Source organism: Myodes glareolus, chromosome 2 (assembly GCF_982192425.1).
Source record: "Myodes glareolus chromosome 2, mMyoGla1.1, whole genome shotgun sequence".
In the NCBI taxonomy this organism is placed as follows: domain Eukaryota; kingdom Metazoa; phylum Chordata; class Mammalia; order Rodentia; family Cricetidae; genus Myodes; species Myodes glareolus.
The window spans coordinates 127,333,974-127,351,080 of NC_142027.1; the positions used below are offsets into that span (position 1 = coordinate 127,333,974).

Consider the following 17,107-nt stretch of genomic DNA (forward strand, 5'->3'; position numbering starts at 1 on the left):
GCGCTGCGCACGCCTCAGGCCCTCACTAGGCCACTAGGTTCGCTGCCGGAGCCGCGCGGGCCGCTAGGTTCGCTGCCTCCGCCCCGCCGTGGGGTTACAGGTGTCGTAGTCAGACAGGAAAAGATGAGGCGGGGTGCGAGTGCAGTCTGGTGTCTTTGGTTTCCCGATAGTCAGAACGCCGCCAGGAACCCAGTCTCAGGCGGCTTCGGAGGCAACTGGGGTCCTGATTCAAGAGAGACGCTATCCGGCAGTGGCGCGGACAGCATGTCGGGGTCCTGAGACGGACTCGGCGCTCTGGCTGGGCGCAGTTTGCTTTCCCAAGCTGTGGGCGGTTGGCCTTGAGTTGCTTTTTCGCCACGAGTTTAAACACTGGGGAGCGAAGAGCTGGCACCTGGGCCACCCAGACTGTGGCCAGAGGAGCCGGTCAGACAGGTAGGTACTGGGGTCCAAAACCCTGGTCTGTAGCTCTGGGGTTGTAAATGAAGCTGTGTCTCTGGAGCAACAGACCATCCCCACAAAATGCCCGTACCGTTCTGACACGCTAAAGCCTCCCCAGCACTGGGATTAAAGATATGCGCCACCATGCCCGGCTGCTAATCTCCAATCCTTTTCTAACCTTTTTTTTTTTCTTCTTTTGAGCCTTGCTATATACTCCAGTATGGCCTCATACTGGAAATCTTCCTGCTTGAGCCTATAGAATGTTGCGATTACAAGCATATGTCACCATAATTTCACTTCTGACTACAAATCACGAGGGCACCGAATACGATGACATCCCGTGTTGGTGTAGCGGCTCCTCACACGTATTTTGAGCGTTCTTCAGCAAGAAAGGTGTAAGTTGCTTGTTTGGGGAATTAGAAGAAGGCAGAGTGGAGGGGCGAGGCAGGAATGCCTTTTCTGTCCAAATGTGCACCCTGCTTTCCAGCCAATGAGGTCTTGACGGTAAAACCAATTCTCAATATCAGAAAATGGTGGCCTGAGGAATGCCCTAGAAAGGTTTGAGTGAAGGCCAGCAGGTTATGATGCAGAATCGATTTACAAGCTGGCCAAACTTCGGATGTACACCATTCAGGTCATGTCTTCAGTTAAAGATATTACTCCTCAAGACAGAGGGAAGTAGGGAAGCCTACTGAACTAAATACAAAACAAAAACCCAACCACATGACTGAGAAATGCTGAAATGAATTTCCAATGGTTTTTACAGCCCCAGGATTTATAAGGCAAATTTAGATATGTTCAATTAAGCAGGACGTGGTGGTGCACATCTTAAATCCCATCACTTGGGAGGCAGAAGCAAGCAGATATCAGACTTCAAGGCCACCCTGGTCTACAGAGTGAGTTCAAGGACATCCAGGACTACACAGAGAAACCCTGTCTCAGAAAAAATAAAAATAAACGAAAAATTCAATTTAATTGTAGGGTGAGGGAGATGAGTTAAGTAGTATTATTCCTTCAAGGAACAGGCCCGGGGAATATGTCCTAGAACAGTGGAGACCAACTTTTGATGTTTTGTTTTTTTGCTTGATTATTGTGTTTATTTAAAAAGACTGTTGTTTACTAAGACTGTTAGAAGCTTTGTATAGTAGCTAACACATTTACTTAAAACTAAGATCAGCCTGTCTCTAAAAACCAAAGACTTACCAGAAGTATACTGTACTTGTGGAGATCTAGCCATATATTAAGATAGATACAGATGGTCTCATAGAAAACAGCCTATGGCAGAGAATTCAGTAGAAAAAATTGGGAACAACAGCGAGGAGCATGTTGTTATATGTAGAGACATGCTAGTTCCATATAACTAAGCTGGGAAAGCAGCAGGTCAGGAATTCCGGGTTAAGGATTATAGCTAGGCCAACAACAGGCTGGCCCAGCAGGTTGAGGAAGGTCTGGATTTATTTTCAGAATGATGAGGCATTAAGTGTTGAGAAGTAGATTTTGATGTGTCTGATGGAGGTAGTGCAGTTATACAAAGGTGGACAAAGGGTAGAGGAATGAATATTTAGTGCTCAGAAAACTTCATGTGAGGTGAGGTGTGTAAGTCAAGGCTGCCACTCCATAGTTAAACTACTATAGTATATTCATATAGAAGACATGACTATTTTATTATCCTGACCCAGATTATATGTAAGCAAATCTACAAAACACCTCCTGCAGATACCTACCTAAAAGGGGGATAAAATATGTTTATCCATGACTCTATCCAGAGAGCTGCCCCCATCCTAGGAGCAGCTGGAGCTCCAACTCCAGGGAAGAATAAGCACTTCCTTAATCTGGGCTGCCCAAACTGCAGCCTAGTAGGTGCCATCTTCACATTTAACTAGTTCAACTATGGAAAAACACAAAAGGCTTGTGAAGGTGGCATGAGTGACTGTTCTCTGAACCACTATTTTTGTGAGTTAGGCTGTGCCCTTTGTAAAAGGATTTTATCTCAGCTGGGTTTCCTGTCTGTTTATATCCTCTCATGAAAAGTTGCTTTCTACCATCTGTTGTATTTGGAGAGGCTAGAGTGTAAAGCTAGGGAAGACTAGGAGGGGTGCTCTATCTATGTATGCTATTACAGGGAAGTCTTCATCCTTTCAGGGTAAAGGCTTTCCAGGTTTACCCACATTCCTGTAAGTACCCCCTCACCTGTACTCTGTAAAGAAAAGAATCTCAGTAAACTCACTGGTTCCCCAGAATGAACTTACATTGTTGTTTACATCTTCCCAGGAAGAAACTTTAGCAACAGGTTACCATCTAGTGTGTTTTGGGAGCCACATTCAAAGTATCTATTTTAAGGGCCATGAGGACAGAGATGCAGGTTATATAAAGGTAGACAAAGAGTAGTAAATGGCACAGAGTCTTCCATATTTAGGCTTGGGGACTCTCTGAGACTATCATGGTTACCCACTGTGGTAGTTTGAATGAGAATGGCCCCCACAGACTTAGACTCATAAGGAGTGGCATTACTGGAGGTGTGACCTTGTTGGAGGAAGTATGTCACGGGGTGGGCTCTGAGGTTTCAGATGCTCAAGCCAGGCCCAGTGTCATTCTGTTTCTGCTGCCTGCTGATCCAGATGTAGCTACCTCTCTAGAACCATATCTGCCTGTGTGCTGCCATGCTTCTCACCATGTCTTTTTATTTTATTATCTATTTATCTATCTGTTTATTTATTTATTTGGGTTTTTAGAGACAGAGTTTCTTAGTGGTTTTGGAGCCTGTCCTAGAACTAGCTCTTGTAGACTAGACTGGCCTCGAACTCACAGAGATCCATCTACCTCTGCCTCCCAAGTGCTGGATTAAAGGCATGTGCCAACACTGCCCAGCTTTTTTTTTTTTTTTTTTTTTGAAAAATAAGAATTTGCTGTGGTCATGGTGTCACTTTACAGCAATATAAACCCAAACTAAGGCACCCATCATGGATGGCAGGGGTGTTAAATAACCCATTTTATAGTTCCCTCATAACGTGCTTCGTAATACTGCATGAGCTGTCAGGCTTCTGAGTACCTTAGTGACTTAAATACTGAGCTTCCCAAATCCTTCTCCTTTTCCATCTTGATTTAAACTGTGTGGCTTATTAATAACATTGGGCTGAAATAGGCCAGGATAATGCAGTGATCAAAAAATAAATAAATAAATAAGTAAAAAAGAGTGACTAAAACAGACAAGTTGTTTGAGGTATGAAAATTAACCCAGCAGAGACTAGTCAGATGAAGAGCACAGAGTAGACGGGCCTTCCTCTGCTCCCTCACACGCTTTTGCATGTGTGCTGCTCCCTCATGGTGATGGATGCAGCCCAATGAAGGCCAGCATGCTACTTCTGCTGGTCTAACACAGCAAGGAGTAAATCTTTCTACTCTACTTTAAACTTTGGTAGAACATATTACCTTTTAAAATGTTGTGAAACAACAGGAGATTAAAAAAAGCTACTCCCAAATATGACAAAATGCTAGTACTAACAATGAAGCCCTCCCAAGTGAAATGTGAAAACCTTTACCAAAAATAGTTTATTGCATAAAATGTAAGAAATTCCCGAGCACACTTATATTAAAAAAAAAAAGAAGCACAACAACAACAACAAAAAACCCCAAACCAACATGCCTTTTAAAGTTACAGTCTGTTACCTATGATGACAGTTTTCCCTGGAAAAGCCCAAACATGAGAAGATTGACTCTCTTGTGAGGTAATTTTTTATAGAAATGAGAAACTCAAAAACCACTGAAATTTTGGACCCTCTAAACTGGATCTTGATAGAACCTAAGACTACTATAGAATAGATTTGGCTAAAATTCCAAACCACTGAGCATGTTAGGGTAAGACTCAGGACATCTCATACCATTCTTATCACTGAGGTCCTTGGAAGTCTCTAAGACTTTTTTCTTTTTAAATATGATGTTTACTTTCACTCCCAGAATCTTCACTTGTTACTTTTTGTTTCAAGATATATGAAAATATATGTCATGGTGATCCTATAGGCCTAATGGCTTTTACAATATCCACACACTGGGACAAGTTACAATTTGAAATGGAGAAAGAATTTAACATAAGCTTTCTGATACATACACTAAGATTACTTTATGAGAGGGCAGGTCCCTGTACCCCAAACCCAAGTAAACTCACATCTTCCCAAAATCATTTCCTGTTACACAGTATAAAATACTAAGATCATGGCACCAATCTGACGAGTACTATTAAAAAAAAAAATGAAAATCTCTTGGCAATATTTTTTGAACATAAGAGAAATAAGTAATATTATAAAGCATGCAAGCCAAGATGTCAGCTATAAGACATATAGTATATGTGATATATGCATAAATGTTATGCAGTGGTAAGCCTGCTTTAGAAAGCAATCCTCCAAGTGTCTGCAGTTTTTCATGAGTAAACCTAAAATTCCCAGTTTTAACTACACAGGCAACAGTAACTCAAGCTGTTTATTTACCCAAGAAGAAACTCTGGGAGATAAAACACAGTGAAGTCCCTTGAAAATAAGAGGAAAAAAAGCAAAACCGACCAACCAATCAAAACATTCCTAGCAAATTTGAAAACTCAACTTCAAGGTGACTGACTACAGGAACCCTAAGACAATGCCAGCTCCAATCTAAGAGACCTCTGAACCATAAATGTGAGGAAAAGCTACACTGATGCATAAAGATGGACAAAAAATGGAGCCAAGACATGCCAGACCTTTCATGGAACCAAGAGGGACCTGACCAAGGACCTGCAAAGTAGACAACAAAGCCTACAGGAAGTGCCATTTCTGAGGATGTACATGGGACATCAAAACAGTGGAAGAAGTAGGTTAAGACATGAAAGCAACTTTCACTTGAATGAGTTCAGAATTGGCATATCCTTTCCTCATGACTCTTCTTAAAGACCTCTCCATACAGGAGAAAATAACTATGCTGTAGAGTAAGCCCAACCCAAGTACTATTTCTTGGTTTTGAAATTTAAAATACAAAATAAATAAAAATGTAAATTACCACCCTTTCCTAATTGCTAACTTAAAGAGGGTATTTTATATATAATGTTTTCAAGCTTTTTTTTATTTTTATTTTTTAAAGATTAACCCTGTACAAATTCTATATACATTGTAAAAGGTACAATACTTGTTAGGGAATATTTTTCAAACACCAGACATCATTGTGATTAGTTCTACTTTAATCATACTAATTAATCTCCTAATAGGATATTACAACAGAACAACTCATTCTCCACAAATTAGACAAGAAACCCAATAAGAGACACCTACGTGGGCTGATCACAAATGCTCAGAACTTCCTTTTTCAGACTTCTCTCTCTCTTCCAACTTAATATTTCAGATCATTTTTTTTTGTTCCATCTTTGGTTTCATGTAACTGAGCTTCAAACTTGCCTATGTAGCTGAAAACTGGTCTTGAACTGATCCTTCTCCTGATTATACCTCTACCTCCCAAGTGATTACAGTCATGAATTACAAAACCCACTTTATTTTAAACTTTCTTCATGGGCTTTCACAAAGATTAAAGACTTCAACACTTCTAGTCAGTATACCAAGTATATGATTTGGGAAGCAGATGGCAATAAATCACATATTTAGTGCCGACTTTAAACAAGGTTTCTGTCTCTGAACCTCCTGTCTTTCAGACCACAGCTGCCCACCTTCTCCCAGATATTATTCTGATTCCTAGTAATACCAGTGTTTAATAGAAGTCCAGGGTAGTTCCTAATGACCATACTGACAGATATTCACAGTGCCCCATTAATACCATCTTTGGGGCGCAATGGATACAGCCTATAACCCACACACAGACCAAGGTTGCCTTGTCTCCTGTTCTTTTCCTGTGCTCACTAAATGCCAAATCAGTATGAGGAGACCTTGGAGATCTTTCATCTCCTGCTAACTCAAGACCTGACTGGCTTTGCCTGTTGGTAAGCCAAAGTGAGTGGAACCACAGACCTGAGAGGTCAGTGTTAAGAATTCATAGAGATGTTGGCAGGAAAGACCCCTAGAAATAAAAAGATTAAAACAATTCTTTCTGTGCAAGAGTATTTGGTTTTAGGATGCATAGAAAATAAGTTATATTTCTTAAAATACATTTTTTTTTTTACTGACATCCCTAAAGCTACATGTATACTGCTTCTCAATATTAAATTTTCAAAAGGCAATCAGTAAGACAATTAGGTCTTTAAATAAATAGGCATATGCCTTTTTAAAGACTTTCAATATTTACATATACATCCTTTATAGGTAGGATGGTTTGAAAAACAAATGAAATAAAAACAAAAGGTTCAAATAAAAATTAATTTTTGTAGGAAAGTAAAGGTCTTAATGAGTGAAACAGTAAAGACCTCTAGGTACTGGTGCCTATTGAACCCACTCTGTATATAGTGCCTGATAAGAACAGGTTCCTGGCAACACCCTTAAGTGTGTCTATAGCCTTCCTTCTGCAAGTAACTGTTCAAACAGACATTCAGATCTCACCAGTGATCCAAACTCTGAGGTCTTTAAGACTTGATCATTTCACACGGGAAAAGCTAGTTGTTTAAAATGATTTTCTTTAATCCTTGCCTCATTGTTATTTTAATCCTTGATAAAATGCAAAGGGGAATTTAAATCTCATCTCTTAAAAAAAACCACCAGAGCACACAATCAAATTAATATCGACAAAAGAATATTCCTTCAGCAGGCACAAATACGTGGTGATGAGAACAAGTAGTCATTGGCCCAGCCCTTCTCTGGGAACATTGTTTTGACTCTGTGGTTTTGTGTCTCCCTTGGGATGGGCATGCTCTGCTGGGGTAGCTTCCACCTGAGCCCACGAGGACAGAGACTCATGCACAGTGATGGTATGCTCCTCCATCTGGCGCTGCAGACTGTCCATTTCCTGCCTGGGGAGATGAGAGAAGGCAGAAGAAGAAACTCTAAGTCATACAAGGACCACTAGCTACAGTTGGCTTTACCACACATGTGGTTCCCTTAAAGTCCAATCAACAAAATCATCTGGAGTCAAAGAAGGCAAAAGCTCCTGGCATCCCCCCACCTCTCTAGGCATAAGCCAGCAAACACTATAACATAGGTTTCTGTTCCCTTTTTTTCCCCCACCCCCTGGTTTCTGTTTTCTGAGAGGTGCTTCTATGAGAAACATGAGAAAGACATGGAACCCTGATGCTAATCAAGTTGCTATCTAGAAGCCATCATGTAAGGCCACTGTCACTTATGATTTCCCATTATAAAATCACCTGCCTGTTAGGGTCCTATGTGCTATATACAACCCATGATGCTGGTCTTTTCTGTCCTAAGTTAGGAGGCTCAGCCTATAGGGTACAGGTGTAGCTCCTGACCTTTTAAGGGCCCACCAAAATAGTTTTCTTAGCTATTTTCACTTTACAACATGGACCCATGAAGCTCTGCCAGTAAAAAGCTCTTTTACTTCACAAGAGCTTCAAAGAGATAGGCACTCTATAAACAACAGGAAAAACACGTCATGTCTAAAGGCTGAACAACATGGGGCATAGAAAACTTCATACTTGAGCTGCTGCAAACAGCTGTTGAGATTCTTGAGGGGTTCCTTGCTCACAGCAGGTGGCGGCCTCAGCAGTTCCTCTATCAATGAGGCTGGAACAGGACAGTCTGGTATCTTGATGGGTGTTGCAGGGCTGGAGGAGTTGGACTCACCTTTTGGTTCTTTCTTCTATTTGTAAAAGCACATCATTAGCCCCTCTACAGCCCTTCCTTATTCTTCACCACAACAACTAACCTCCCCCGAGCCATGTCCCTCTGCTGAAAAGAGGACTAACTGCTAAATTTTTATAAAGAGAGTCTGACAGTAAATGGGTTAAGAAATACTAGCTGGTCCAGTAATCCTAATGCACATAAGTACAAACCTTTGTGCCAACCCTGAGGAGAAATAACTAAATACCGCATTAGAGCTCTCTTGTAGGAGTTTCCTAAAATACAAGCCTATACTTTGAGCTAACCTAAGAAATTAGGCAGTATTTATGTAGATTGTGCCAAAAAAAGCAAAGAAAGTCTGCCAGGTATTTGAACCCTCCAGGAGAACTGACAATAGCATGAGGCTCCCACCAGAGCCCATCCTGAAGCTACCTGTGTTCTATGATGGCAGCATAGCAAGGCTGTATGTTCATTAGTTTAAAATAGTATTAAAACAAGATATGTATATTCAAGAAGAGAAATATTCTGTTGGAAAAAACACCAAAATAAAATGTTTTGGCTCACTTTCCAAGCAGACTTCTCTAATGTATTAGTTGATCTGTGAATGACTAGAAAACCTGTCAATCTCCTGCCCAAAAAATTTAAATGAAATAAACAGTGAATCTGTAAGGGATGTAACCTAATCCTACCTTGGCTGCACCACGGCGAAGATCCAGCTTGAGCTGTTGGTTCTGCTGCAGAAGAGTTTTCATGTTGTTCTTCAGTTCAGACACTTTTGCTTGAAGCATAAACTTATCCTTCTGGGTCTCAGACAGATCTTCCTGTACCATTTCCAACTCAGATTTGATAGTCTAAGGAAAATGATCAGATTCTTTTTTTTTTTTTTTAAAGCTGGCATAGTGAGTGGCACATGCTAATAACCCCAGCCCTGGTGAGGCTCAGGAGGCTCAACACCAGATTTAGCCACATAGCAAGTGTGGGTCAGCTTGGGCTACATAAGAGCCTATCTCAAAAAGCAAGCATCTTAGCCTGGCGGTGGTGGTGCATGCTTTTAATCCCAGCACTCTGGATGCAGAGGCAGACTGATCTCTAAATTCAAGGTCAGCCTGGTCTATAGAGTTGAGTTCCAGGACAGCCAAGGCTACATGGAGAAACCTTGTCTCAAAAAACAAGCAAAATAAAAACAAAAATCTTAAAACACACTTTAAGATGTTAATTTGTCAGTTTTGAGGACTTAGTTTTTGTTAGGATGAGTTATGTTTTCATCTCAGCAATTTTCTCTATAGTTAACCTAGCCACCAACAAATTCATTAGAAGCAAACTCTTGACTTTAAAAGATAATTATTCTATTCTTAATTATGTGTGTCTGTGGGTTATGTGCACATGAGCGCAGGTGCCTATGGAAGCCAGAGGAAAGAGCTGGATTTGCTGGAGCTAGAGTTATATTTGGTTGTGAACTGCCCCATGTGGTGCTGGAAACTGAATTGAGTCCTCTGGAAAAATAAAAAAAGCTTTCAATTGCTGAGCCGTCTCTCTAGTTTCAACTCCTAACATTATTTTTAGATTGACTGATTGATTTATATATGAGTGCTTGCTTATGTGTGCTTATGCGAACATGTAAGAGCCTTCAGAGGTCAAAAGAGGGTGTTGACCTTTCTGGAATTGCAATTCTAAGACGTTGTGAGCTGCTTTGTGAGTGCTGGGAACCAAATCCAGGTCCTCAGCAAGAGCAGTAAATGATGCTGAGCATTCAATACTCCTGACACTTAACATAGAGCCTTTTCCAAGCAGCAATATCTGCATGGCCAAAGTTAACCCCAAGGATCTTTAAATTCTAAAGTTCACTATTAGACTAAGTCAAACCATTCCTAAGAAATAGTATAAGCCAGTCTAATAATTTGAGCCTTTTTTGGGGGCGGGGGCTTCTTTATGTAGCCCTGGCTGTCCTGGAACTTACTCTGTGGATCAGGCTATCCTCAAACTCAGTAAGTCCACCTCTCCCCTCTCCCTCTCAAGTGCTGGGATTAAAGGTGTGTAGGTGTGTGCTTTTCTTTCTTTCTTTCTTTTTTTTTTTTTTTTTTTTTTTTTTTTTACAAGTAAGTAATATTAGCAAGTTATGTTTCTGGTCCTTTCCCTCAGCAGAAAAGACTATTCATTTGAGCCTTCGTGGAGAAGTTGATCATAAACACATTGCATATGGCCAGAGCATGTTTCTGGTACACTTCATGCAGTTTAACAGAGGAATAGTGCTTGGGTTTGTCTCAGTTTCTTGTCCATCCATCTGTGTAAACTGAACCAGATAGTCACGCTGAACCTCATTCTTTTTTTTGAGACGGCGTTTCCGTCCTGGAACTAGCTCTTGAAGATCAGGCTGGCCTCGAACTTACAGAGCTTCACCTGCCTCTGCCTCCTGAGTGCTAGGATTAAAGGCATGCGACACCACCACCCGGCTGAACCTCATTCTAAAACGGAGACAGTGTCTTCAGATCACTGAGGTGAGGTGGGGGAGCCAGGAGGGTGATTCGATTCAATGAGAACCCCTTCCATCCAGATCCAGGGCTTGGGATAAGGATAGCACCAACCTGGAATGTCTGTTGTGTACTCTCTAGTTCTTTCTTGCCATGTTGTTCTGTCAAGTCAAGCTGCTGCTTCAGGGACTGAATTTCTCGTTCTTTCTGATTCAATTCCCATTTGAGATCTTCCATCTAAAAGAAGGCAGCACATGGCTAACACAGTTTTAAAATAATGCCTTATACTGTAAAACAGTTCTAAGGAATTTCTACCATCTTTTAGTATTACATTTATAAAAAAAATATAATTTCTGTCTGAACAGACAGAGCAGCAAGGACCTAGCTGTCACCTCTTGGCTCCCTGTGGGCTGCTGGTTCATCTGTTCATCCAGCTGCTTCTGTAGGAGCTGGAGCTGGGTTCTAGCTTCTGCAAGCTCAGTCTGGAATTGTGCTATTTCTTGAGAATGCTTTCCCTCTTGAATCCTGGCATTTAAACAAACAAAAAGGTTAAAAATAAAATGACAAAATTCTCTTAGCTTGTCCCCAAGGCTGTCCATGGTGAAAACCCTTTACCACTGGCTGTAGACAGTGTAGAGTACTTCCAATGTTCTACCTCCACTAACCCTACAAAGAAAGTCCTTTGTACTCTGGGAGACAGAGTTTATTCACAAAACTCAGAAACTTCCATACCACAACAAACAGAGACCTCTGGGGCTGCTATAGAGGTGTGTTGTGTATAGTCCTAGGTTTATCCTGCCCCCTTTTACATGTCTAAGCCCTAGGTTTACTCTGCCCCTTTTTACATGTCTGAGTTGATGTTAGCATTAGTGTGAAGCTACAAGGAATTTCTGAATATTCAGGATATCCCTGGATTGGGTGCTCAAATTGGGGTTCTTTGTATTCTAGGAAGAAGTCAAGGAAGAGCTGGGTTAAGGTTAAGTTCAGGTTTTCTGAAACAGTCAGACAGATAACTCTGTTATTTTGACTTGTCCCTAAAGTACTTGGCTCCTTAGGGAAAGACATGACTCGTTCTGTGAGATTCAAAATGAATTAAAGATGAAAGAAAACCCCAGAGCTGAAAGAAAACCCCAGTAGCTCTGAAGTGCTACATGGAAAATGGTCATTGAGGACACAGCCCTGGGATGTCCTTGTGCAAGCAGCAGGTACTCACTGAAGCTCATCCACTTCAGCTTGCAATGTCTGTACCATATGTTCCTTCGCCTGCAGTTCCTTCTTCACCTCACTCAGCTCCAATGTAGCTGCCTTAAAGTGACGGCGGTTGTGTCCAGCTTCTACCCTGGCTGCAGCCATCTAGAAGAAAGTGAGAAGTTGACATTATTAAGTGTGATGGAATACCAAGCCCCTATATCAAACCAACATGGAACTGGTCTGTTGTGTATTTTCCTCTCAAGGCTAACCAAAATAAACTCAATGGTATTTCTGTGAACTTTTTAAAATCTCATACTGTTTTGTGGATTTTTTTAAAAAAAGTTGGTCTTTTGTCTGTATATTATGGTTTTGGATTTGGTGTTCTCTCTCTCTCTCTCTCTCTCTCTCTCTCTCTCTCTCTCTCTCTCTCTGTGTGTGTTTTGGTTTGTTTCTCTTGTTTGCCAGTTTTTTAAAGAAAGAAAAGGGTATGGAACTGGGTAGGTAGAGAGTTGGGAGGAGCTGGGAAAAACATGATTAGAATAGAGGATATGAAAAAATGGTTTCTTTTTTCAATAAGAGAAAAAGAAGACTGCTTTTATTTCTATTTATTTGTTTGTTTGTTTGTTTGCTTGTTTTTTTATTTTGGGGACAGGGTTTTTCTGTGTAACCACCCTAGCTGTCCTAGAACTCGCTCTGTAGACCAGGCTGGCCTCAAACTCACAGAAAACCACCTTAAAGACTTGAAGATATGTGTCACCATGCCTGGCTAAAAGACAGCTTTTAAAACACACACACACACACACACACACGTACGTACGTCATCAGCAAATGCCAGATCTGATTGACAGATTCTGCCTCAGAGAATAAGGTAGATCAATCAAGGAAGATTCCTGATACTAGCCTTAGGTTTCCACAAACAAGTAAACACTCCTGGGTGCACATCTGCATACACACACACACACACACACACACACACACACACACACACACACCACATTCAAATATGCATATACACACCACACATGCAAACAAACAAAACTACTGTCATTTACTGTTGTTACAGTTAGAACTAGATGCACTCATGAGAAAAATCTAAGGTTTCTCTGTGTAGCTTTGGAACCTGTCCTGGAATTTGTTCTGTAGACTAGACCAGGCTGGCCTTGAACTCACAGAGATCTGCCTGCCTCTGCCAAAACAAAACTAAGAGATATCTAAGCACAGAACAAATGACAGACCTGGGGCTGCATCAGCATAGAACCATGTGTAACAATCATCAGGCAAGGACTAGAGATCTACTCAGATAAGGAAATGTGGGCTATGAACATCCAATAATTGTTCATATTAAAATATCCATACCAAGCCTTAAAATTATTTTTATTTTAAATTTTTTTATTGCGCTAGTGAAGTGGCTCTCTAAATAAAGGTGCTTGCCACTCAAGCCTGACCATCTGAGTTCAATCCCTGGAACCCAAATAAAGGAAAAAATAGAAATGACACCAAAGTTATCCTTAGGCTTCCACATGTGTGCCATGACTCACACACACCAAGTACATCTATATACACATGATAAATAAAAAATTATGTTACAATTTTGCTGTCTCAGGTGGGCACTGAAGCATATACCTGTAATCCTAGTACTTGGAAGGTGAGGGAGGCTCACTGAGTTCATGGTTTCCAGGCATGATGGTGCACACCTTTAATCCCAGCATTCAGGAAGCAGAGGCACTTGGATCTCTGTGAGATAGAAGCCAGCCTGATCTACAAAGCCAGTGTCAGGCCAGCCAGGGCTACATCATGAGACTCTGTCTCAAAAATACAGCAATAAAAATAAAAGTAAGAGTTCAAGGTTATCCTCAGCTACACAGCAAGTTCAAGGACATCCTGTCTTGTGTATGTAAGTAACAGACTGTTCACTCACACAACAGTGGCCCTGAGTATCTGCTCTGTGTCAGCAGGTGTGTTAACAGGAAGCTCACACTCTAAAAGAGGAGAGGGTATAAAACATGAGGCATGGGATGCAGTGCATAATAGTCACCAAAGGCCTCTGCTGCAGTGATTTACCTGACGGATCAGCAAAATTGGAATGTGGAAAGGAGCCAGTAACAAAGACAAGTCTGTATACTTTAAGGCTATATACAGCCGTATTTCTTGACTGTTTTTAGACAAGGTCTTGCCATAGAGCTTAGGCTAGACTCAAACTTAACTATATACAGCTCAAGCTGACTTTGAAGTCAAGATCCTCCTGCCTCAGTCTTCTAAATGCTGAGATTACAGGAGTGTGCACAAACAAGAAGTGTGCTTTTTAAACTTTACAGAGAGTTCTTTTCCTAGAAAATGTGCATATATATGGGTGGCTTAAGTCTGTCTTTTCCAGTCCCTCACTGCTAAAGTCATTTAATGCTACTTTCTACAAAGAAACAATGTTCTCTGCAGTCTGTCTTAAGAACCCAGTCCTTAGAAACAAACTCAACATGTGAAGGACACCCCATATGTTGTCAGAATTCCTTCAGCCAATAGCCTTTAAGATACTGGCCCACTTTGGGTGTGATCTCATGAACTATAGATGCAGATGAAAAACGTTTGCAGCCCTCTTGGCTGTTGGATTCAGTTCCAGTTCCCAGCTGGACTGCTACCCTTTCTGTGAGCTTAACCCCAAATAAATAAACCTTGTTATACTCCATTCTGGGCTATCGTGGAACTCTTTTGTATGCCAACACCCATAGTCTACATCTCCTGGAAGGTCCTATGAATTTGAAGCTAACAACATACCTGTTCCTTCATGCTGTTTACTTTCATCTTTTCTTTCTCTAATGAGGCTTGTAAGGCTTCAACAAGTTGCTTCATCTGGCGATCCTCTTCCTCTTTGCGCTGTAAAACTGCCTGCACCTATATCACATTATGAAAGGATGAATAAGAAACGATATCAATCCCAAGCACCTATACAACCATAAATACAATTTGGGATCCTCTACAGTCAACCATAATGTGGAGCCCAGTACGATGGAGCTGTTAGAAAGAAAATGGCCCCAAAGGGAATGTCACCATTAAGAGGTGAGGTGTGGCCTTGTTAGAGGAAGTGTGTCACTGTGGGGGCAGGCTTTGAGGTCTGTTTTTCTCAGGCTTCTCTCAGTGTGACAATCACTGACTTGTCAGACACACTGACTTCCTGTTGTCTGCAAGACAACAGCTGCAAGACTCAGCTCCAGGATGTCTGCCTTTCATGATCATAAGGGACTGAACCTTTGAAACTGTAAGCAAGCCACGCTCAAATGTTTTATTTATGAGTGGCTATGGTCATGGTGTCTCTTCACAGCAGTAAAAACCTAAAACAGAAGTTGGTACCAGAGACTGGGGTATTGTGATAGGACTGACGATGCTTTTACACGGAGTAATAGGGACTTTGGTACTTTGGGTTAGGAAAGCAGTGGAATGCTTTAAGCACTGCTTAACGGACCATATTAGTAGGAGCTTGGAAAACAGAATTGCTAAGAGTGATTTGAACTGTTGGCGGTACACTCAAGAGGTTTCAGAGAAGAATTTTAATATGTTGCTTAGAGATCGTTCTTGTGATATTTTGGTGAAGAAAGTAGTTGCCTTTTGCCCTTGTCTCATGAGTCTAAGACTAAAAGGAAGAGTTTTAGATTAATATCATTGCCAGATGAAATCTCAAAACAGCCTAGTCTAGACTATGTCTTTTGGATATTTGTGGTAACTCTAATGAAGATTTATAATGAAAAGTAGCAAGCTGAGCAGGGTAAATTACAAAATGTACATTTTGAGGAGAAAACCAACAGAAAGCTGGAATGGAGCTAAATTCTTTGTTCAAGGAGATAAAGAAATGGAATAAAGGGAATGTTGACCTCAGGGTAAGATCCCACCCCAGCAAGTTTCCAATTTGTGGGAGGAATTAAAGAAAAGTCAATAGAGCTATGTGTGGTGGTGTGTATCTTTAATCCCAGCACTGGGAAAGCAGAGGTTGGAGGAAATGAATTTGAGGGCAGCCTGGTCTAAGGATCAAGTTGAAGGACAGCCAAGCTTAGGCACTAAAGGAAAGCAGAAAGCTAATGAAGATGTAATTAAACAAGGGGGTCATGTTCCAGTCCCACTAAGCAGCAGAACTTGGCAGCTTCAGCCATGTAGTTCTGGCATCAGAGTAAAGGGTTATAGAAGTTGCCTCTGCACCTAAGGACAGCCACTGAGGCCAGGCATGTGTCAGGGGTGTCCCTGAGTAAAGGCCTAGTAGAGAGGCCACTGTGTGAAGTTGCAGCCTGGATTGCCTTGGAGAACCTAAGATTTTAGCGATTCCAGAGTCAGGGGATACCTGCTGAGGAGAGCTGCTAATAGGGAGTGGAACCAGTCCAAGAGAAAGAAGTGTGTTGCAGTCAACAAAATTGAACAGAATTGGAGATGTGGAGAGCATTTTGACATTAGACAGAGATGTAGAGTTTGGAGTTTACCCACCTGGTGTTTGGTCTTGCTTTGGTCTAGTATTTCCTCATTATGCTCCTTCCCTCATATTTTTGAATGTTAATGTACAGCTTGTACCATTGGAAATATATAATCTGTTTTTTGATTTTGATTTTTACAGGGATTACAGTTAAGAGATTGCCATGTGTCTCAGAAGAAACTTTGGACTTTGAAACATTTTTGAGACTATGATAGACTATGGGGACTTTTGAAGTCAAACTGAATGTATTTTTTGCATTATGATATGGCTGTAAGCAAGCCTTTGGTGGCCAGGGAGTGGACTGTGATGGTTTGAAAGAAAATGGCCCCCAAAAGGAGTGGCACTATTAGGAGGTGTGGCCTTGTTGGAGGAAGTGTGTCATTGTGGGGGTAGGCTTTGAAGCTTTGAGGTCTCTTTTTTTCCTCAAGCTTCCCTCAATGTGAGTCAGTCAACTTCCTGTTGTCTGTAAGATGTTGCAGTCTCAGTTCCAGCAACAAGCCTTCCTGCATGCTGCCATGCCCCCCTTCATGATCATGAGCTGAACCTCTGAAACTGTAAGCAAGTCACCCTCAATTAAATGTATTCTTTATAAGAGTGACCACAATCATAATACAATCTCTTCACTGCAATAAAACCTAAGAGAGGTAGCATACATAATGACATTACAGAAAAGGAAACAAGATTGGGAAGGGAGAAGCCTCTCTCTGGGACTGGAGATATAGCTCAGTTGTAGATTGCTTGGCTACCAGGCATAAAGCCTTGGATTTGATTCCCAGCATTTAGGCATAAAGCAAAACAAAGCAAAACAGGCATTGCTGTAATCCCATGACTCAGGACAGAAGGATTAGAAGTTTAAAGTCACCCTTAGC

At 41.3% G+C, this 17,107-nt stretch overlaps 1 protein-coding gene and 1 long non-coding RNA gene across 11 annotated transcripts in view; one reads left to right on the forward strand and one right to left on the reverse strand.

Annotated features, from left to right (window-relative positions):
• Positions 1–302: 302 nt before the first annotated feature.
• On the forward strand, positions 303–16,910 carry LOC125408831 (uncharacterized). 2 transcript variants are annotated; one of them, XR_015737317.1, is made up of 3 exons: positions 303–432; positions 640–833; positions 16,380–16,910. It is a non-coding gene; the product is annotated as an uncharacterized LOC125408831 (long non-coding RNA). The 2 variants fall into 2 exon arrangements; XR_014998498.2 differs by lacking the exon at positions 16,380–16,910 and having other exon boundaries at positions 640–5,480.
• The window catches only part of Golga3 (golgin A3), a 48,166-nt gene continuing 38,057 nt past the window's right edge, over positions 6,999–17,107 (reverse strand). For 8 of the 9 annotated variants that reach the window (XM_048447484.3, XM_048447485.3, XM_048447482.3 and 5 more), the window contains 7 exons: positions 14,561–14,677; positions 11,814–11,953; positions 10,993–11,125; positions 10,715–10,837; positions 8,822–8,983; positions 7,988–8,151; positions 6,999–7,348 (listed from right to left, as the gene is read on the reverse strand). In XM_048447484.3, coding sequence (XP_048303441.1) covers positions 7,177–7,348; positions 7,988–8,151; positions 8,822–8,983; positions 10,715–10,837; positions 10,993–11,125; positions 11,814–11,953; positions 14,561–14,677 — 1,011 coding nt within the window. In that variant the 3' untranslated portion in view covers positions 6,999–7,176. The remainder of the gene's footprint in view (positions 7,349–7,987; positions 8,152–8,821; positions 8,984–10,714; positions 10,838–10,992; positions 11,126–11,813; positions 11,954–14,560; positions 14,678–17,107) is intronic. The other variant, XM_048447486.3, reaches the window with a different exon arrangement.